The sequence below is a fragment of the Podarcis muralis genome, chromosome 5, assembly GCF_964188315.1.
Source record: "Podarcis muralis chromosome 5, rPodMur119.hap1.1, whole genome shotgun sequence".
In the NCBI taxonomy this organism is placed as follows: domain Eukaryota; kingdom Metazoa; phylum Chordata; class Lepidosauria; order Squamata; family Lacertidae; genus Podarcis; species Podarcis muralis.
In genome coordinates, this window is record NC_135659.1 from 72,727,855 (window position 1) to 72,749,051 (window position 21,197).

Sequence of the window (21,197 nt, forward strand, 5' to 3'; positions counted from 1 at the left end):
TTCATGTCACATTTCCAGACATCTTTGTAACACAGAGTTGGTCTGCCAACAGGCCTAGTGCCTGAAACCAGGTTCCCATACAGAGCACATCCTTAAGGATCCCGCATCTTCCATTCTGTGAAAATGACTAAGCCAGCCTAGACGTCAATAAGACAGGAGTGCAAACATGCTTGGGAATGTGGGCTTGGAAGAACACATCTCTGTTTAAGACTCTGTCCTTTCGTGTGCCGTGCAAAATTTTTCTTAAGCAGCAGGTGCCGCTTCTGACCATGGGCATAGGAGCCAGGATTTATGTATGGACACCCACCTGCCACCATCCTATGTCTGGCTCTGTCTAGCAGATTTGGAATGGCACGTCTCAACATTATTAAAGTCTCCCATCGGATACAACCGATGTGTAGAAAGGACTGAAAGGCCCTGAAAATAGAGGCAATGCGTGTACTTCTGTAACCCAAGAAAACAATTTAAAAACAGAGTTGTTTCGAATTACCTTTCTGTTGACTCAGAAAAATCTATCGAAATCTTTCTACTTTCAGTTAGTACTGTAGTAAAAGGAGCTGAGAAGCTTTATGGCTACTTTGAGTTAAGTATTTCCATTTATTTACATCACGGGGGTGCAGCTCCCCCCCCCCCCCCCGCGCTTGGACGTTGCCCCCCACCCGCTTCCATAAAGCAGCGCCCTCAGCACGCGCGGAGCGGCTCTTCCCTCAGCCGGCCTCCCCTCCCCTCCCCGCCCCCTCTTGCTCCCCCTGGCGGCAAAGCGAGCCTCCCTCTTCCTTCCCACAATGCCCGTTTAGGCTGCTCTGCCTCGGCTCCAAGATGGCGCAGGCGATATTCGAGGCGCTGGAAGGTAATCGGGGTGGGGGTGTGTGTGTGTGCGTGTAGTCGGGCGGGCTGAGGCCTAGCGCTGGTTGGGGAGGCGCCGAGGCGCCGCAAGGACAGACGCGGCTGTTCCACGCCGGGCGCCTCCCCTCCCGCCGCTGCGGACGGGGCAGGGGCTGAGAGGAGGACGACGCGGGGCCGCCTCCGGGCAGCGCGGGGGCCGAGGGAGGGTTCACGGAACAGCCGCTCAGGCGGCCCCGCTGCGCCTCTTTCCCGCGGAGGAGCAGCAGCTGCAGCAGGCGCTGCCAGCCTGCGGGCGCGGCTCTTCCGGCTGCTGCCGGACTCGGGGGGCGCAGGGAGGCGACGGGTGTCCTTCTGGGTGGGATTTTGTACTGCAGGATCTAAGCAAAAAGACTTTCCTACACCCCTCAACGATACCTCAGTTTCCCCTTCCTTCCAAAGCAGGGTTTTCCAAGCTGGACTACAACTTCCATCATCCCTAGCTGGCAGGACTAGTGGTCACAGATGATGGGGATTGTAGTCCAAAAACAGCTGGAGATCCAAGCTTGGAAACCCCGTTTTAAGGGTTTCTCCCTTGTTTTCAGGATGCAGAGCTTATTGTGGTTTGGGGGACATGACAGCCACCATTCCCAGAGACGTTGAATTCCTTCAACATCTGCGACTTTAAAACTTGGTTGAGCTTCTTGTGCTTTTGGAAAGGTTGCCCCGCAGAGTGGATGGCTGCTTGTTAATTAGCTGTAAATTAGGGCTTGTTCCTACACAAATGGTGCTTAAAATTGGTTTTTCATGTTCCCACTGTCTTAATTCATGTACCTTCATCTTGGCCAAAATGTCTTCTTTAAGAACATGCTGGATCAGATACACCATCCGACTCACCCAGCACCTTGGTTTTCTACCATGGCCAGATGTTTCAGGGAATCTCGCAGAGAATCATAGAATCAGTGTTAGAAACTGAGATATGAAAGCAAGGGGCTAAATGGCACCTTAAGCCTAGGTTATGGGCGCAACAACGGAATGTCTAGCTGCACTTTTTTATAACATAAATACAAAGCTGAAAATGAATGAACTGCAGCTAAAATATTATGTTCATTTTTCACATGGTCTAGTCCTTCCCTTGCCCACCCCCCTAATACAGTATTCTTAAGAGGGTCTCTTCTCCAGTTTTCAGATAGTAGCTGGAAGTGGGGAGGCAGAAAAAGCTCCTCCTTTCCTTCCACTCTGCAGTTTTAAATCTGAAATCTTAGGTGCAGTACTGCTCCCAGAGCTCAGAAACTGCTCGTGCTAATGAAATTCCCTGTCGCAAAATATGCCTAGAACAATGGGAGTTTAAACACTGCATAGAATTGTAGAGTTGGAAGGGACCCTGAGGACATCTAGCCCAACCCTCTGCAAAGTGACCATGACAGCTGGCTATCCAAGACCTGAAGGAATAATTCTAACTACTCTTCCCCCCCATCAGCAACTGCCACTGAACCTGAAGAGTGCATATAGGATCATGATTTGTAGCCATTATTCTCAATGGATTTGTCTAATTCTAAGCCTCCTGAACAAGTAGCCATCACATCTTGTGGCATTGATTTCTATAAATTAATTGTGCACTGTGCAAATCAGTGCTTTTCTGCCCAAACTCTCTTCCTGATCAATTTAATTGGATGATTAATTGGTAACCATTTAAAACAGTGATCACTTCCTTCTCTGTGCAGTATCCTATCCTGTCTGGACACAGAATCTGTATTGGTTTAGTTAGCCCTAAAATTCATCCTTCCCTTTCAAATATAATAGTGTGGTTGTTGACCATAACATAGATGTCATGGTGATTTTTTGGAAGTTTCTCCAGTACAGCTTATTTGCTAGATTTAAGCCGTGTTTCAGATTCAGTAAAATACTTTCCATGAACCTGCAGAAAACTTAGCTGGCCTTGATTGATATGCGTATTTCTTTAGAAGTGGGGCTCACTACCTAGTAAGTGTGTTTAGCTTTGCAATCTAAATGTGTGCAAGAGTATAGATGATGCATTTCTAACATTTCTTTTTGGTAACCCCCCCCCCCCCCGTGAGATTGACACCTGATGTCATAAAGATGCCGCTGGGCTAAAAAGGGGGATGCAAACACAGCTGATCAATGGCACTTGCAAATACCCATATACAGTGCTTTGAAGTCCCAACAATCAGCCAATCACTGGGTCTTGCATATAGCCATGCACAGGTTGTTGAAGCCCTGACAAGCAGCTGATTGGTGGCTACATAGAGCAGATTGTGGTATTTTGTAGCCCTGATAATCAACATTGTTGGGATGTCAAGTGCCACACCAGGCTTTTTTCATGCACTGACGATCAGCGGATTGTTGAGGCTTCAAAGCACTGTGTATGGTGTTGTCAGATGATTGTCAAGTGAGCAGGCTTGCTCCAGTTCCCCATCCGTTTTAGTGCTTTTTAGTGACGAGCCTTTTAACCCACTTATTCCTACACTTATGCACTAGAAATAATCATTCTGCTTTTACTGGTAGAATCTTAGAAAGAAAGCCTTAGCAATATTGTCAATCTTGTTGCTTTCATAGGGTAATAAAACATGTCAGGTTTTAAAAATTATGGGGTATTGATATCCTAAAAGGTAAAGGTAAAGGACCCCTGACAGTTAAGTCCAGTCGCAGACGACTCTGGGGTTGTGGCGCTCATCTCGCTTTACACGCCGAGGCAACCGGCGTTTGTCTGCAGACAGTTTTTCCGGGTCATGTGGCCAGCATGACTAAGCCACTTCTGGTGCAACAGAACACCGAAACCAGAGCAGCGCACAGAAATGCCGTTTACCTTCCCACCAGAGTGGTACCTATTTATCTTCTTGCACTTTTTGGTGTGCTTTTGAACTGTTCGGTTGGCAGGAGCAGGGACCGAGTAACGGGAGCTCACCCCGTTGCGGGGATTCAAACTGCCAACCACCTGATCGGCAAGCCCAAGAGGCTCAGTGGTTTAGACCACTGCCCCACCCGCGTTGTTATTGATATCATAGGTGACTGTAAATCAAAAGGTTTAAAAAAAGTAGAGAAGAAGGGAAAGGGTTATATTATAATCTGGTTGGGACATGGGGGTCCTGCAGCAGAATGCATGATATGCTTGATAGTTAAAATAATTCAAATCGAGTGTTTCTGAATACAGTCCCTCTAACCACCATTTCTGTTTCTCCAGGTATGGATAATCAGACGGTTCTAGCTGTTCAGTCTTTGCTAGATGGCCAGGGAGCAGTAACAGATCCATCAGGACAATCCGTCAACACATCCACCACCATCCAGTCCATGGGTGAGCCCTTCGCTGCATACCAAATGAGATGGAAAGAAAAGAATCAGAGGTCCCACCCCCCACTTTTGGTTTATTGCAAGGATGAAGAATCTCTGGCCCATGCAGAAGGGCAACTCCTCCCCAGCCCCGGCTGCCTCCTCAGCTTCTTTGCTGACTTCCCTTGCTCCCTAGCCAGCATGGAAAATTGCAAACTGCAGGCTCTTGGGGCTTGATTTTTCTTACTATGAACCCTGGCATGGGGGTGGGGAGCGCCTGTAATGCTCCCAGTTTTGATTGGCCACCCTATGTGCTAGACTGGCACTTTTGGGTGGGAGCCCCATATCTGTGGAACTCCCTCCTAGGGTACATATGCTTGTTCCATTCCGTGCTGACTTTTAAATGGATTTTGTAAACCCATTAATTCTGTGCTGCATTTAATTAAGATGCTGTACTTTTTAATGTTTTATATAGCCGTTGTTTTTCTAAAAAAAATATTAAACATGTTCTTGGTTTACAAAAGTTGTCTCTACGCCACGTTGTCTCTACACAGCTGCTGGTTTTAAGCTGTTGGTTTTAAATTGTTCTGGATAGCTAAATGCCAACATTTGTATGGATTTTGTGGTGCTTTGAGGGCATTTTTATTTCAGCAGGCATTTCCAGGATATCGATTTTATCTGGTCATTTTTGCATATGGGATGCAGGGTTGTTGTTTAGACTGGCATGCATTTTTTGTTTGTTTATTTAAGGCATTTTTACTCCTCACTTCAATGAAAAGGGCTCTTATAGTGCCTTAATGAAAAAGACATACAGTGGTGCCCCGCAAGACGAATGCCTCTCAAGACGAAAAACTCGCTAGGCGAAAGGGTTTTCCGTTTTTTGAGTCGTTCCGCAAGACGAATTTCCCTATGGGCTTGCTTCGCAAGACGAAACGTCTTGTGAGTTCTTGCGAGTTTGTTTCCTTTTTCTTAAAGCCGCTAAGCCGTTAATAGCCGCTAAGCCGCTAATAGCCGTGCTTCGCAAGACGAAAAAACCGCAAGACGAAGAGACTCGCGGAACGGATTAATTTTGTCTTGCGAGGCACCACTGTACCACCAACGGAAAGGGAGATGGAAAGGGAGGAGGGGAAAAGCAAACTTAGGCACCAGTTTTTAAAGTTACTGATGTTAAGATGACCAGCCGGGATGGAAACAGTTCAGCATGATGCAGCCATTGCTAGGTGATTGTTGAGGGAGAAGATAAACTAAGATCTATCAGCAGAGCTGATGGACTAGCCCTGTTTCCCTTCTCTCCCTCTGTGGTTTCATCCCATTGACCGAATCCTGCAATTGCCAGGACTACAGAGACTTACCTGCAGGGTGTGATATGAAGTCTGGATTTGCATATTGCTGTTTATTGGGTTGGCTGTGGTGTTAGATGCCCTTGGAATATATTAGGGTTTGGTTTGCTTGTTTTAAATTTCTCCTACAAATGGTGATAGAATTTGATTTGCTTTCTTCCTCTCACTCTAGATTGGTGATGTACAATTTGGTCCTAAACATCCATTGGCTCTTGCTTCCAAGTAAATCTGCATTGCAGCTCCATCATAATTTATAAAGGTGGAATTTAGAATTAGAATAGTATTAAAATAGATTAGATTAGAATTAGAAACGTGAGATCTGGCTTTCCTACTGCTCTTGTATGATATTGCATCAAGGCTTAGAGGCTTTTTTAAAAAAAATGAAACAGTAACAAAACAAGTAAACTTACATCAGCAAGTGCTACACAGCACACAATCAGCAATATTTGATCAACGATTTATATATGAATAAACTTTACAGTGCCATTTTGAGCATTTTCCTGTGCTTTCGTCGTTTCATCTCTTACATCAGAGTAATAGCACAATTGGGAAGCTCACCTGCCTCAGGTAGCACTTTATGTAGCATTTGTGTTTTGCTTCCTGTGCACAAAATGTAAATGGGAATGGTTGTTTCCAAATGTGCAGTGGGCATGCCAACCCTGCTTTCCAAGTGCTTGTCCACTCAATATTTCCTAGTGTTTGACGATATGCAGCTCTTCCATTTGTATAGGCAGAAAAATGTGATTTGCTGTATAAACAGGTGACTTTTCCTGAGGTAGAAACTGCTTTTAGAAAGCTAACCATGGAGAGAAATCCCACTGTTTGACAATTCACTTGCCTTTGACTAAGAGCTTCTGTTCTGGCCTAAAAGGCAAATTTACTTCCTCTTGTTGAAACTCTTATTTTATTATTTGAGTGCAGCAACTGAAAAGGACTCTGGAGTTGGATCAATAACTTCTCTCTCTATTTGATTGCAGATGATGAAGATGTGTTTCTTTGTGGGAAATGTAAGAAGCAATTCAACTCACTGCCTGCATTCATGACCCACAAAAGAGAGCAGTGTCAAGGCAGTACACCCTCGTTGGCTACAGTTTCACTGGCTACTAACAGCGTCTACACACCATCCATTACCTCAGTGCAGCAGGCTCAGACCACAAATCGTCAGGTATAGATGTTGAACTCTATGAGATCTCTGCGCCATTAACAGTGAACTGCATGATAAAACCCTAAACCAGCACTAGCAGTCCAGAAGAGATGAGGGTACAAAGTATATTTGGAACTGCTGGGAGATTTGCAAGGATTTCTGACTTCCAGTTGTGTAGCAATGGCATAAACTTAAGGATCCAGACATCTCACTTTGGTTTGACTACAAATATCATGGCTTTGGGCTTGGATTAATTAAATTTGTCTGTTCTCTGTTAAATTTCTCCTGGAAACATTTCAAGTCAGTGTATGAATGTCACAGTAGAGCCATATAATCTGAATACAGTAAAATATCCACATTATGAGACAGAGGTCTCGCAAGAGTTTAATGATATAATGTTTGTGAAGTGCTTTGTATGCTCAGATTGTGGTATAAATGTCAAGTGTTACTTTCCGTTACAAGGTTTTTAGACCATTCTTCTTATGCTCTTTCTAGCAGAGAGAGAAAGATTGCATTGATTAATGGATTTTTTCCTAGCCTATTTTAATGCAGTTCACAAGAACTAAGCTATTCTTTCTGAGCTGAGATCCAACATAAAGGATTTTAAAGAATCTCTTCCTCCTAACAGATCTCTACCTATATTACCGTCCCACCCTCTCCTTTGATCCAGACATTAGTCCAGGGGAATATCTTAGTGAGTGATGAGGTCTTGATGTCAGCTATGTCTGCTTTTACAACCCTGGACCAACCAATGTCCACAGTACAACCCTCTGTGCAGGTAAGCAGAATGTTTTTATGCCCTTTAAGATGCATACATGCTCTAGCAAATTAAAGTATATAAGAGGTTAGAGGTAATTTTGTGGGGATAATGACACACAAAAATTAAGCTTTTGGCTTCAGACTCATCCTTATCAGAACCTCTCTGCACCGACGGCAAAATCTACATAGTGTGGAGTACTAAATTAGTGGTAACTGTTGAAGCAGGTAATATACGTTATTGCCATTTCATAGTAAACTTCGTGTATGTCAGTGGCAAAAAAGGCAAGTAGAATATCATGAAGCATTGTAAAAATCATGGGAAGTAATGATTGTAGAAATCCATGGTGTGCAAATAGCACAAGTATGTGTGATTCTAGTGATTCCGTTTAAGAAATAAAATAAAATAAAGCTGGAGAATAGAGGCAACACAAGCTTTTGTGTGTCAGAGCCCACATCACCAAGCACAACATTTAAGGCATGAAGAAGGAAATTCAAATCTATTACAACATTTTAAAACTCATGTTACAGTTGCAACAGGCTCTTTGCAGATACCAACACAGATAACATTTTTTTCCATCTCATGTCAACCATACTCAATGTGGAAAGAGACTTGTGTGCTACAGGTAGTTTTACCCACAAAAGTGATCTTTGTTTATGAATGGGAGTCATTGAGTCTGGGAAATCTGATGCTCTCTTCCAAAGCTTGCTAATTTCTCATCCTATCTTTTTAGAGCAGCCTGAATATGCATACTGGAGCTGGCTACCTTTCTCAACCACCACCACCTCCTCCTCCACCACCACCACCACCTCAGCCTCCTCCTCCCACACCTCAGTCTCTTGGAGCACCAGGTCAGGCCAACTCAGGCAGCAATGGAGTGGTGGAAGTGTACAGTGCATCAACCCCCATGACTGGGAATAGCACAGTAGAGATACAGAATCTGGGGATGCAACCCTACCCACCTATGGAGGTAAAGTTTTTTTTTTTTTTTTTGACCCACATAGTGCAATATGGTTCCAAGTGTTGCTTACTGCCTTTCCCCCCTGAAGGGCGCACGATCTCTGGCTACAAGAAGACTGTGATAAAATGCTATTTCTGATTCACTTAGCCTCAAAATACTATTTATCAAAGAAATTAGAGGTGCAGCAAGGTGAACAAGCTTGCCTTCTAATCAGTGATTATTTTCTCTGTGAGCAAAATAGTGATCAGAAAGATGTCAGCCAGCTGCAGGGAGTTGAGGGAACAAGGAAAACGATTTATGGGCAACAGAAATCGATGGATGTGGAGAGGTCGCTAGAATGAAACGTGTGTCGCTGGCCCAGTGTGATTAAGAGGGAACATCATATAGTTGTCAACAAGTAGAAGAATGTCAACGCTAAACCAGGAGGCAGAGGGTTTGTTTAGAAAGCTACTAAGAGATGGAGTTCATGAAGTAACAGGACAAAGCCAGGAAAGCCTAGTAAGTAACCTAGCCTGAGTATTAAGACAATAGTCCAAGACGGAATTGCATCTTAGTAGAGCACACACTGCTGAAGCTCTTTTCAAAACATATTTTTTTTTGGACATAACTGTTAATTTGGGAGTAAAATGAAAATCTTGCTGATAGAAAAAGCATAATCAGATGCTACACAGAAAAAAAGAAATGTGGCAGGACCCTTTGCCTAATTTTGTTTTTGTTGAGTTCATACCCTCAGACAAAGCAGGGGCCACAGTGAAGAGGACTGGCTCTCTAGAAAGCACTGTCACCCCATTGCACTCAATTACGTATGCATCTGATACCATAACACTGGTATTACTTTGCATATGTAAAATGAATTTGATGTATTCTCTAATCTTAATCATAGATCTTTATATGATTTATATCCCACCTTTTGACTCAAAGAGCTCTCAGTTTGTCTGAGAAAGAAAGTCCCACTGTCTTCTGCATTCAAGTTCTAAAAAAGTGACTTCAAGTTCTATAAGGCAATCATGAAGTCAGAATTGTTAAACGTTTTGACTTGGTTCTGCTTCAAGAGTGTCTGAAGTTGCTCTGGATACTTGGCATTTCTCTGGAATCTGTTCAGTTCCATTTCACATGAGAAAACGTAAATATCCATTGCACTACAGAGCTGTAAAGCAGGGTGGAGTATGGTAATTTGATACAACTAAATGTTAAGTCATAATTCATATGACCTTCACTAGATAATTCCCCTTGTGCCTTGCTTTTGACTTCTCAGCCCTTTGAGAGAACCGTGAGCAGAAGCCAAGACACCTCACTTCTCTTTCCACACTGCATTTAGGATGATAACCACATGTTTGAAATTAGTCCACACTTCATTTATTTTTATTTATTATTACATTTATACCCCACCTTTCCCCCAAGAAGCTCAAAGTAGCATACAGAGTTCTTCCCTTTCTCATTTTACCCCATTTTAGCCCTGTGAGGTAGGTCAGTCTGAGAGATTGTGGCGGAACCAAGGTCACCTGTGTGTTTTGTGGTTGAGTGAGGATTTGAACCCTGGTTTCCCAGATCCTAGTCTAACACCCAACCACTACACCAGGCTGGATCTAGCATGTTGAGCAGAATATTAAATGTTTAGAAGTGGAAACATCTTTTCAGAGTTGTCAATGTTGTCACTACATTTTCAGCATGTTTTCCTCAATAATTTCTATTTTAGGTGCCCAATCAATGTGTGGAAACCCCAGTGTACCCCTCCCCTCCAGTATACAGTCCAGGGAAGCAAGGTTTTAAGTCTAAAAGCCCCAACACTGTTTCTCCCTTGAACAATGCCTGCGGAGGAAATGTGACCAGTTTTGATCCGGCTTCAGCTGCCAAGAACCGTCGTCTTAAGACAGACAGCAGCCTGCTAGAAGGTAAGGCTTCTCGCCACCAGTGCTTGCTGTAACCTTTTCCACAGGTGCGCATCAGAATCTGAGAATCTGTCTATTTGTAAATGGATATTAAATGCCTCACGCTTCCCTTTCCACCCTTCTCTACATAACATTTGAAATAGAATTTTCATGTTTTTACCGCTAAGGTGATGCATCTGCAGTTGTTCATATCTCCACAGTGCAGGGGGATAGAAGATACAAATCAATATTTTAGATGACGCAGACAAATGAATTAAAATACTTGTGTGGGCTTAATGGACTGTTATGAGTGTTTTTGCAGCTAAGTGCTTTTTCAGGTGTGCTTCACACATTGCAGAATTCCTACACAGAAAGCCCTTCCTCGCTGGAATTAGCTTGCAGTCTGCTTGTGGGTTGTCTGCTATCACTATTCCATATCCTGTGGGGGTAGGTGGTGGGTGGGATTTGTGCATATTTACACAGTGGGAACTCAGAGCCGTTGCCTAAGCATGTGCTGATATGTCCCACTACAGAAAATCAGAATGTCTGTTTTTCTCATCAGTATTTGCAGGAAATTATGATGTTTGTTATAGTCCATTAAAGCTTGTCATTTTTGTTACTCTGGTGGTAGAGGAGTTGCTGTGGTGCTGTTCCTTCCTGTGCCACCAGATGATGTGAGAAGCCCCGACTACACAGGAGGAGCCCATGCCAGTGTTATCCCAGCTTCCAGATTATTAACACTGATATGGGGGAAATCCAAAGTAGGAATTCCTGGTTTGAGGTTTCTCACCCTAGTAATGCAGAGTTTGAAGTGTTGAAGCAGCTCCATAAGCACAAGGGGCAACGTGATTATTGGGCCTAAGTAGCTTATTTTGCCCACTAAGGAACCTACTTCTTAGCTGAGATTATTGGCCACCATAATCGTTTCCATGCTTCCATCACTTGAACCTAAGATTCATGCTTCACTTTCATCCCAATGTTAGTCATGCTGGCCACATGACCCGGAAGCTGTACGCCAGCTCCCTCGGCCAATAAAGCGAGATGAGCTCCGCAACCCTAGAGTCGGTCATGACTGGACCTAATGGTCAGGGGTCCCTTTACCTTTACCTACAGTTCTAGCACAATGGAGAGCGAGGGAGTAAGAATCCACGACAGTGGCCTCCCCAATGTGAGCTCATGATTATTTCCTATCACTTTATTTCAGGGAAACCCAAGTCACCAAAACTGAAATGCACATACTGCGATAAGGCATTCACCAAGAACTTTGACCTGCAGCAGCATATCAGAAGGTAACGTTGGCATTCCAAATGAGGCATACAGATTATGGCTAATTGGATAGGATGAGGGATTGGCTGGACACTCTGAGCAACAGGTCACTTCCATTTGAGCCATTCTTCCATGCTGGATAAGACTTTGAAAATCAATACTATCTTGCTGCTAGGTCAGTGCGGTCCCCAAAAAGTTCAACATTGGCTTCAGAATGGTCTGAGTGGGTAAATGCGTGTAGTCTGTGAAACCTAAATTCAGCCACAGCTCTCAGCTGATAAAGCCACCAGGTCTTGCAGGGCTGCACCACAGCCTGTTGCCAGCCTGCCAAATTGGGCTTGCCAGTCACTCTCCTGACTGGTCGTAAGAGATCCTGCTGGGAACAATAGCTTCTAGGCTGCCACATTCACCTCCTGTTTTGCATCCCAACACTTAGAAACAGTCTGTCCACATGCTCCATTTTACCTGGGCTTTTCATCCTTGGTTTGAAGGGTTTTTAAGTATTTGGTAGAGCAGGATCTGCTGGACCTGTCCTTTTTATTTGTATCAATTTGCTTTTTTGTTAGGTTTTTATTATGTTTATTGTAATTCATTTTAGTATTTTTTATTGTGTCTGTAAGTGCGTTGAGTCATTTTTATGAACAAAGCGACTAAATAATAATAAGAATTCTCCAGTTTTTGCTTTGTGCTTCCAAGCCAAAGTTTCTGCTCCTCTTGCCAGCAGCCATTTAGTAGTTCCTGCTTCCCAGTACCACTTCCTGCTTCCCTGGATAGACTTCTTGGTGGCAGGGATTCCACTTCATTTTGACACTGTTTTTAAAAAGCTCTTTACTGTATTTTGGAAATCAAACCTGTTACCTTTGCCGAAAAGGAGCTGGAGCAGTGTGGCTATTCCCCTGTGGAGAGATTCTGCCTTACCCTCCCTTATGCAATCTCCCTTTTTCCTTCAGCCACACAGGGGAGAAGCCATTCCAGTGCATCGTATGTGGTCGTGCCTTCGCCCAAAAGTCCAACGTGAAAAAGCATATGCAGACGCATAAGGTGTGGCCACCAGGAATTGGGTGTACCATCTCTCGGAGCTCTGTCACTGTGCAAGTCATGGCACTCAACCCCAATCAGCAGGAGGAGGAGGAGAATGCAGGTGCATTACTTACTGGTGGGATGGCCAGTTGACTGGTGACCTGCTCCCCAAACCTCTGAATAATTGTGCTTCCACTTTCTTCTACCTGTCTTGGTCCCTAGGACTAGGAAGGATATGGAAAGTAGATTTATGTGTACTACCAACTTCAAAATTTGTTGGATCATGAATGTAGGGGCCAGGTTTGCAAACTACAACTGGGTCACAATCCATTATTTTGTATTCTCCATCCATGTTATTTCTCCCCTGCTCCAGCCCTCCTAATTTGAAAGCTTTGTACAGTAGTGGGATCTGGCAGTAAGAGACAAATCCATAATCCTTTGTCTCTGAGCTTGTTTGGATGTGTTTAGTGATCATGAATCCCCAGACATGGGGCAGGCGAAGGGATGCTAGTCAGTATATTGTACTTGCGAAGCACATGGTTTATTCCTAAGATTTAGTTGCTTCATGTGAGAACTATCCATGGAACAGAGCCTGTTTAGCCAGTGACTTCATGTATTGCATAGCTGACACCCTAAATATCCCTGGTACTAGCCATGGTTGATCTTAAGGAATTAGTTGAGCCTTGCACTCCAAATCATTTGTACATGATGGTCCAGTTATTTTGCCCTGAGCCAGACATCGGATGGCAATTTGTTAGCCTGTCTAGCCAATCTCTTTCCCACCTTGTCAGCTAATTGGTTGGGTTGGAAGGGCATTCCCATCCCAACTATAGATGGGTTTACCAAAACAGAAAGGATCAGCTACAGGTGTAACAAGTCTGAAAATGCAGAATGAACCCGGTGAACACTGGCTGCAAATTACAGTGAACCTAATTTGACTAGCTGGCAGAGAATGACATTTGGTGCTTCCCACAGTACTATCTCCTCTCCACAGTGCCTAAGGCCTCTCATCAACCAAGGGTAGATATTGACCTAGTTATCACCGATGCAATAAATGTGTATCTAGGCTATACCCACTTCAAACTACAGTTTCTATATGACACATAGAAAACGGGTATTTCAGAGCTAAGGCTAGGCAATAATCCTTCCTGGCATCAGGTTTGTTGTATTGAGGGTCATTCAATCATGTGAGCTCTCACCTGCAGTTTGAGCAGTACAGTCCAGGCCCACATTAACCTTGCCAAGAACTAGAGCTTTGATCAACAAGTTCCTCTGTCATTTAAACTCTAAAATACCCAGAGCGGAGATCGCACTCCTTAATGATAATGCATATTAAGTGAAAAGCACAGGGAAGGGAAAACAAAGAGAAGCTGACACCCCCCTCCCTGGCTTTGCATTTTGGAAAGGAAAGCTGGTTGGCTGTGATTTGAGATGAGACGTAGGGTATTGTAGGAAAATGCACGGCTGACCTTGGTTGTAAACTGTTCTTATAATTACAATAATAACAACTCTAGTAACTTCCTAAGCTGAACTTCTAATATATATGTATCTTGGCTATTACCTCCAGGTTTGAACACGGTTCCCAGAAGCAGCCCCCCACAGCCACAGGTCATGCCTCCTGCAGAAGAGCATGAGGCTTGCAAACTGGAAGCTAAGCAAGTGGTCTTGATAGACAGTTCTTACCAGTGCCAGTTCTGCCCCAACAAATTCTGCACATATTTCCAGTTGAAATCGCACATGACCCAACACAAACATGAACAGGTGGGTGCCAAGTCAAAAGATGACTCCCCCCCCCCATGCTGCTAAACTCTTTACCGATCTCTGACTTATAGAAGTAAGAAATGGATGCACAAAATTTGCATAAAGGACATAGGTGATAGGACCCCGTTTTTCTTTGTGCAAAATGCAGGCTAATTTGGCACGGAATGTTGATTTCTTTATTGAGACAGACCAATGATCAGTCTAGTCTAGTAAAATCTTGCCTGGCTGGCAAAGGCTCAGAAATGCTTCAGCCAAAGATGCTAGAGGTGGAACCTGAGACATTATGCACACAGAAATGTGTTTTTGTACAACTGATCTGCAGCCCTCCTGCAGACAGTACACTCTATTCCTATCCAAGCTTCTGGGTAGGAAAAGCACAGTAAAGCTAAATGATTGCTCACTAAATTTCTTATAGCTTAGGTCCCTTTTGATACCCCTTCCCAAAAAGGTGTGTTTTAGTGTAAGAATTACCTGCCTGTAAAAAGGTCCACCTCATTTATGTCTGCCTGAGCCACTGTCTTGGATGTGTCCTCATGCATACTTTGCATGCAGATGATCTCAGGTTCAATCCCTCGCATCTCTAGGTACTGCTGGGAAAGACCCCTGTCTGAACCCCCGAAGAACTACTCTGTCAGTATTGACAATGTTAATCTAGATCAGTCTGGTTTGACTTGGTAGAAGGCATCTTCTATGTCCCCTGACTTGAAGGAGGCAAATCGAGACTTAGTAACTCATACAGAGATACAACCTGTAGCCTCCTCTAAGGGCAGGTCATTCTGTGCTCTCTCTAACTGAACGAGCCACTGCCTATCATCAGTATAGCATGCTTGGAAAGAGAAGTTAGAATAATAAATCATTCAGAGATGGAGCAGGCAACCTCCTTTATAGGAGCGTACAAGAACCTTTAATTACATTTATTAATTTATTTCTCACAGTACACTAGGGTTTGCTTGTTTTCATGATGATAAGCGGTCAGGGTTACCGGTCTAATCATTCTCCTATCACCATTCATGTGCAGGTTTACAAGTGTGTTGTGAAAAGTTGTGCTCAAACATTCCAGAAGCTGGATTCCTTCTTGGAGCACATCAAGAACCATCAGGAGGAGCTGAGCTACCGTTGTCACCTTTGCAGCAAGGACTTCCCCTCCCTCTATGAACTGGGTGTCCATCAGTATTCCCACAGCTTGCTCCCTCAACACAGTCCCAAGAAGGACATTGCCATTTACAAGTACAGTAGTTGTTGGGAAAGTGCTTTTTCTGTCTATGTTTGGAGGGAGCAATTATAGCTTTTGACTTCAAGCTTAATTTTGTTCTTGTCAGGGCAAACAGTTAACATGTATGTAGCAGTCAAGTGATGACTTAGAGACTATTTTTGATTGAATGGTTTAGGTAGGTAGATCTGACTGGTGCAATGTTTAGGTAGGTAGATGAAACATATCAGATGAAACTGTTGTTTGGGATTCTGGTTTGAGAGTAAGTAAACTATAGTTTGTTGCAATTCTGATGGAATGGCAAAACTCTGGTTTTCTAAAAACTAGAAGCAGAACTATTAATCTCTGTTGTTTGAAGCTTGTACTAATTCTGTACTGAAAAACTGTTGCATCTTTGTTTATCTATTTAAAATTCTCACACCTCATTTTGTTGCCCCAAAAGGCTCTCAAAGTGATTTAGAAAAGATTCTCAAAGCAAAACCACTTACAGAAACAGAAATTGCACACTGCCCATATGAAATAAAGGATTTTTAGGCCATTGAATTAAGCCATTATCACTGGTCACAGATTAGAGAACATTTTGAGAATAAAATGTGGCCCTCAGATCTTGAAAGGTCTCAGATAATTATAAAAGGTGACTAGGCTTTATTCAGATATTTTTGGGAGCTCTGGTGTCAATGGTCAACTTGGGGTACAAGAACAAGTTTTCTTTAAACTCTCCATCCCCCAATCCACTCCATCAGCCTCCATTGTTTAAAAGATTAAATTACCTCAGTTAAGCAATGCGGGAGCAGGGGGACAGCTTAGAACTGAAAATTAGGAGGAAGTGATTTATCTGTTTATTACAGTTTTAATCCCAGCACTTTTCAAAGCAAAGCACATGGTCCTTCCCTATTCCTTTAGCCTTGCAATCAACCTCCCAGTTCTGTAAAGTAGGTTAGGCAGAGAGTTAGTTACTGACTGATGTCTGGCTGAGCAGAGATTTTAACCCAGATCTCCTGCGCCTAAGCCAAGCACTATTAGTCACTACACCACACTGGGGACTCAAGGTTATAAATTGTCTCATTTTCTTCTTTGATAATATTCATAATATATAACAATGCATACTAAAATTGGACCCTAGTCCTCTAACTCAATGCATTCTTTCTTCTTCCTCCTGCTTCAGGTGTGTCAAGTGTGTAAATAAATATTCTACCCCAGAAGCCCTGGAGCATCACTTACAGACAGCAACACACAACTTTCCCTGTCCTCACTGTCAGAAGGTAGGTAGATGATGGCCTTGACGGAGTCAGTTTACTCTTTTGTGCCATTGGTGGTTTTATTAGCTATTTTCCCTATGACCTCTTATTTATTTGTCCAGGCTTCTTTTCTACCCTATCTTTGTGAGATCTGCTAGGCTGAGAAAATAGATTTATCCAAGACTGCCTACTGAAAGGTTGAGGTTGCATATTGGATGCATGCTAATGTCCAGTTGACCTGTGCAATATTTGCACTGTCACAGGAGCCAAGCATGGGCCACATTGCCCCTGGTTAACAAGGTGTGTTCTGTCCTATGACTCTTCCTCCCATATTTGGACCTGCAGGAATTGACCATGCAATTATAACTAAAAGAGCATCTCCGAGATCTGTTAAGTCATCGTTCTCTCCGGATGAGAGTTGCACTGCACGTTTTTATGGTGAGCGTCATTTAGAAAAACGTGTGCCCTTAGCCCAGGAGCAAGGGCTGCTGCCCTTCCAGATGGCTGTGCTCTTAGTCATGTGTTGTCTTCTTTTTCCAGGTGTTCCCTTGTGAGAGGTACTTACGGCGACATCTACCTACACATGGGGGTGGAGGGAAATTCAAATGTCAGATCTGCAAAAAATTCTTCCGCCGAGAACACTACCTCAAACTACACGCTCACATTCACTCGGGTAGGCAATAGCACAGTACTGCTTTCCTGCATGTTGAACCCATTCATTCTTTGGGGTCTGCTGCTACCATTTCTAGTGATGATCAGCAACCTGCTTCCTAATGTGAGCCCATTGTTTTAAAGGCATTCAGATCAGGTTGTCCCCCTCCCTTATAGTCATTATTTTATTGTTTGCATTTCACTTAGCTGTTTGAATAGTTGCAGCCAGCTTGGTAATCTTTTTGTGTATTGGTTAGGTCACAGGGGTCAGCAACCTTTTTCAGCAGGGGACCGGTCCACTGTCTCTCAGACCTTATGGGGGGCTGGACTATATTTTGAAAAAGAGGAACGAATTCCTATACCCCACAAATAACCCAGAGATGCATTTTAAATAAAAGCACACATTCTACTTATGTAAAAACATGCTGATTCCCAGACTGTCCATGGCTGGATTTAGAAGGCAGTTGGGCCGGATCCAGACCCTGGGCCTTAGGAGGTTAGGAGGTCACTGTATATGCAACTGATCACCTGGATGAACAAACAGGCAAGTTTTATGCAGAAATGTGACTTCTCTGTTCACACCAGATGTAGTATTGAAACAGTTTAAAATGCATCCAACTGCCTACACAGTTCTCAGTAGTTAACATCCAGGCATATGACTCTCAAGGATTGTGGCCAACAGGGAGAGATAGATGAGAGATCTTCGGGAACTTAAGAGCCTGGTTCTGCTGCATCTGTTTTCTGTAGCTCAGCCAAAGCAAGGGATATTAGAATATCTGTAAGCCAAGCTTAGCCTGGAACTCCCTTGCTGAGTTTATGTCTCTGTCCTACACAGGTGAAAAGCCTTTTAAATGCTCTGTGTGTGACTCAGCCTTCAACAGGAAAGATAAACTCAAACGGCATATGTTGATCCATGAGCCTTTCAAGAAATATAAATGCCCCTTCTCGTAAGTATCACGTTTTCAACAGCAGCCAATAATGGCACTGGCTTTGCAGCCATTAGATGGAAAGTGTAATTCGTCTTGGACTAGTTTCTGTTTATAGGCTAACATAGGGCCTTTTGAAGTAAGGGAGTAACCTTTTTTGGAGGGAAAAAAGCCTTCTGATTTTACTGGCTCTGGGATCTTGTGTCTCTGTGCAGTAGTTACCTCTTCTGATTAACCACATTCTCTCTTTTCATTGTTCATTGGAAGACAGTTTAGAAATGAAAGAGCTAGGCAGACAATGGTGGTGCCTTGCAATTCTAAGGGCGCTTCTGGATGGCATCATCACACATTGCATAGGGTGCTTAGACACAGACTTTTCGTTACACACACCCCCGGCCCATTCTCATTTCAATGAATTCACAAACTCCCCAGTGCCCACTTCGTTATCATGCAATCCATACTTCTGCTTACAGCAAGAAGGGTTTTACTTGGTTTTGCCTCTCCCTTTTGTGGCTCGTTTGGCTTATTTGCTTGAGTCATTGGCTGCACAGGCATCTTAACAAAATGCAGCTTTAATGTATTTGCATTATATTTGGTATGAATTGGCGGGATAATGGAGGGTTAGATCTGATGGGTCATTTTGGTTCCTTCCAACTCTTCAATTAAGGATAAACTTGCAGCTCATTATTGGCACAATACTTGCATTTCTTTTTCAGTGGTCCAGTTTTCCAAAAGCTATGCAAAAGGCAAAAACAGCAAAAAGCATTTTTCAGTTGTCGGGCCAATTTGATCTGCAATGTTATGCAGGCACTTTTTTTCTTCTTTTTGTACCATGGCAAGGAGATCAGAAAGCTCTGATGATTGTTCTGCTATTTTAAATCATAAGAAACACCCAGCATTACTTGCACACTGCTGAAACAGAACTACATCTGAGACTCCTATCTGTATCATTCAACATCTGATTAAATATTTGTTTTAAATTTTTGTCACAGAAATCATACAGGCTGCAATAAAGAGTTCAACAGACCGGACAAATTGAAAGCTCATATTCTCTCCCATTCAGGTAAATGAAATTCTGGCTCATGCTCTGCCCTATGCTGCAGATAAACAGGTTCATTTAATTTTCTTCACTCACCTAATTATTGAACCACAGTGATCTTTTTGTTTTTTTGTTTCTCAGCTGCAGGTAAGGGCGGGGACAGTGTAGCTCAAGAATATGTCTGAGGCTCTTCAGTTTAGAAAAGAGGTGAATAAGTCAGCGGAAATAAAGGGTGTATAAAATTTTGCTTGGTGTATAAAAAGTAGATAGATAAAGCTGAATGGTGGGATATTCAGGACAGACATAAATAACTACTTCACAGAACACATAGTGGCTTCCACAGAATTTGGTGATAGCCACTAACTTGTATAGCTTTAGAAAGGGATTAGGTAAATTCATGGAGGATAAGGCTATCAATGCCTACTAATCATGATGGCTATGTACAACTTTCAAGATAAGAGGTACCATTCCTCCATATAGCAGTCACTAGGAAACTACAGTGGAAGGGTGCCATCATCCTCTTGTCCTGGTTATTGGAATCTGATTAGCCATTGTGGGAAACAGGATCCTGGACTAGCTGGGCCTTTGTTCTGACCTGGCAGGGCTCTCTTTATGTTCCTAGTCCATGAGCCCTTTTGCAACTAAGTTGTGTTCTTCTTGATTTAGGGATGAAGATCCACAAGTGCCAATACTGCAGCAAGGCCTTCAGCCGGCGAGCTCACATGGTGGAACACCAGCGCTCTCACACTGGAAACTATAAGTACCGCTGCCCTACATGCAGCAAAGGCTTTACACGCCAGAAGTACATGAAGGACCACAAGTGTAGACTGAGTTCAGCCAAGGACAAAGAGCTGCCAGTCAGAAAATCCCAGAAGAAGTGGGGGACTCGTGGCCGGAAAGTGGGGCTTCCTGTTTCAGCTCAGTTGACCTTGACAGAACTGAAAGACAGTACAGATGGAGGAAACCCTCAGAAAGGTGGTCCCAATAAAGAACAGTTTCCAGTGTCTGACACAGTCCTGTCCATTGTGGTTGGCAGATCAACGGCCGTGTCGGCAACAGACTCTGATCTTGGCAACCCTACCCAATGCAGTGGCATTCCATCCAACCTTGCTCTGGCCGAGTTGCAGCCTGGCTCGGAGAGTCCATGCGCCATGCTAGCAGTTCCTGTATACATTCAGGCTACTGAATAACTGAATAGTACTGTGACTTAATGGGGAAAATAATTCCTCTGCTGTTTGATGGAGATATGCTGCTGCAGGGGATTGGAAATGAATGAAATGTGTATGTGTACTGTATGTGTGAGTGTATGTTTCAGCTGCCATGATGCAGTGATCAGCATTCATAAAGAATTTTGTTGATAAAACTGAGAGTAGCTTCCCTTATCCAGATGAATTAATCATGCGGAGTACTGAAAGGTATGGTTGCATGCTTTTCTTTGAAAGATGCTTATTGGTTAACATAATTTATGATGATTCCTGAATCCAGTGAGAAACACAATACAGAACATTGAAATAACATACAAGACCTGATTTATTTTAATTGTAGTGCATCCCATTTGTAATTATTTTCTGGAATTTGCAATACCCTGTATCTGGACAATTTGTCTTTCCAGCTGTAAGCAAACAATCCTTCGTACTGGGAATAAGTCCATTGTGTTCTCCATTTCGAATGTCATTCATAAATGCTCTCAACAGAAACATCCTATGACTCTGATGTATGTAGAAAAGAGACGCAGTTCTGCACAAATACCATGGTCCAGTTAAAATTTGAGCTTTCCCTCATGCACTTGCTAGGATTAGCATATGATGAGCAGCAACCTCATATAAAAGGAAACATGCCTAAATGCATGATTTAGAAATGTAAGTGTGCTGCAAGTGTACAGGCAGCTAGTGACTGCATTGTTAAG

The 21,197-nt window shown here is 43.3% G+C and overlaps 1 protein-coding gene across 5 annotated transcripts; it reads left to right on the forward strand.

Moving 5' to 3' along the window:
* Positions 1–719: 719 nt before the first annotated feature.
* ZNF341 (zinc finger protein 341) lies at positions 720–20,990 on the forward strand. Of its 5 annotated transcripts, XM_028734881.2 has the most exons (16): positions 720–850; positions 4,025–4,135; positions 6,428–6,615; positions 7,223–7,372; positions 8,085–8,321; positions 10,009–10,204; positions 11,385–11,469; positions 12,397–12,587; positions 14,034–14,227; positions 15,246–15,454; positions 16,603–16,699; positions 17,216–17,348; positions 18,162–18,273; positions 19,245–19,315; positions 19,433–19,498; positions 19,958–20,077. In XM_028734881.2, the coding sequence occupies exons 1-15, from the start codon at positions 820–822 to the stop codon at positions 19,474–19,476; spliced, it is 2,049 nt and encodes a 682-aa protein (XP_028590714.2). In that variant the 5' UTR covers positions 720–819; the 3' UTR covers positions 19,477–19,498; positions 19,958–20,077. The 5 variants fall into 5 exon arrangements, with proteins under 5 accessions (XP_028590714.2, XP_028590712.2, XP_028590713.2 ...); XM_028734879.2 differs by lacking the exon at positions 19,433–19,498 and having other exon boundaries at positions 19,958–20,990; XM_028734880.2 differs by lacking the exons at positions 720–850; positions 19,433–19,498 and adding an exon at positions 947–2,805 and having other exon boundaries at positions 19,958–20,990.
* Positions 20,991–21,197: the final 207 nt, after the last annotated feature.

Bases quoted from the DNA above. Each gene is read 5' to 3' on its own strand.
- ZNF341 (XM_028734879.2), top strand. From the start codon at position 820: ATGGCGCAGGCGATATTCGAGGCGCTGGAAG. The intron at 12,588-14,033 runs GTGCATTACTTA...TATTACCTCCAG, and splicing joins GGAGGAGGAGGAGAATGCAG to GTTTGAACACGGTTCCCAGA. The intron at 18,274-19,244 runs GTAAGTATCACG...TTTTTGTCACAG, and splicing joins AAATATAAATGCCCCTTCTC to AAATCATACAGGCTGCAATA.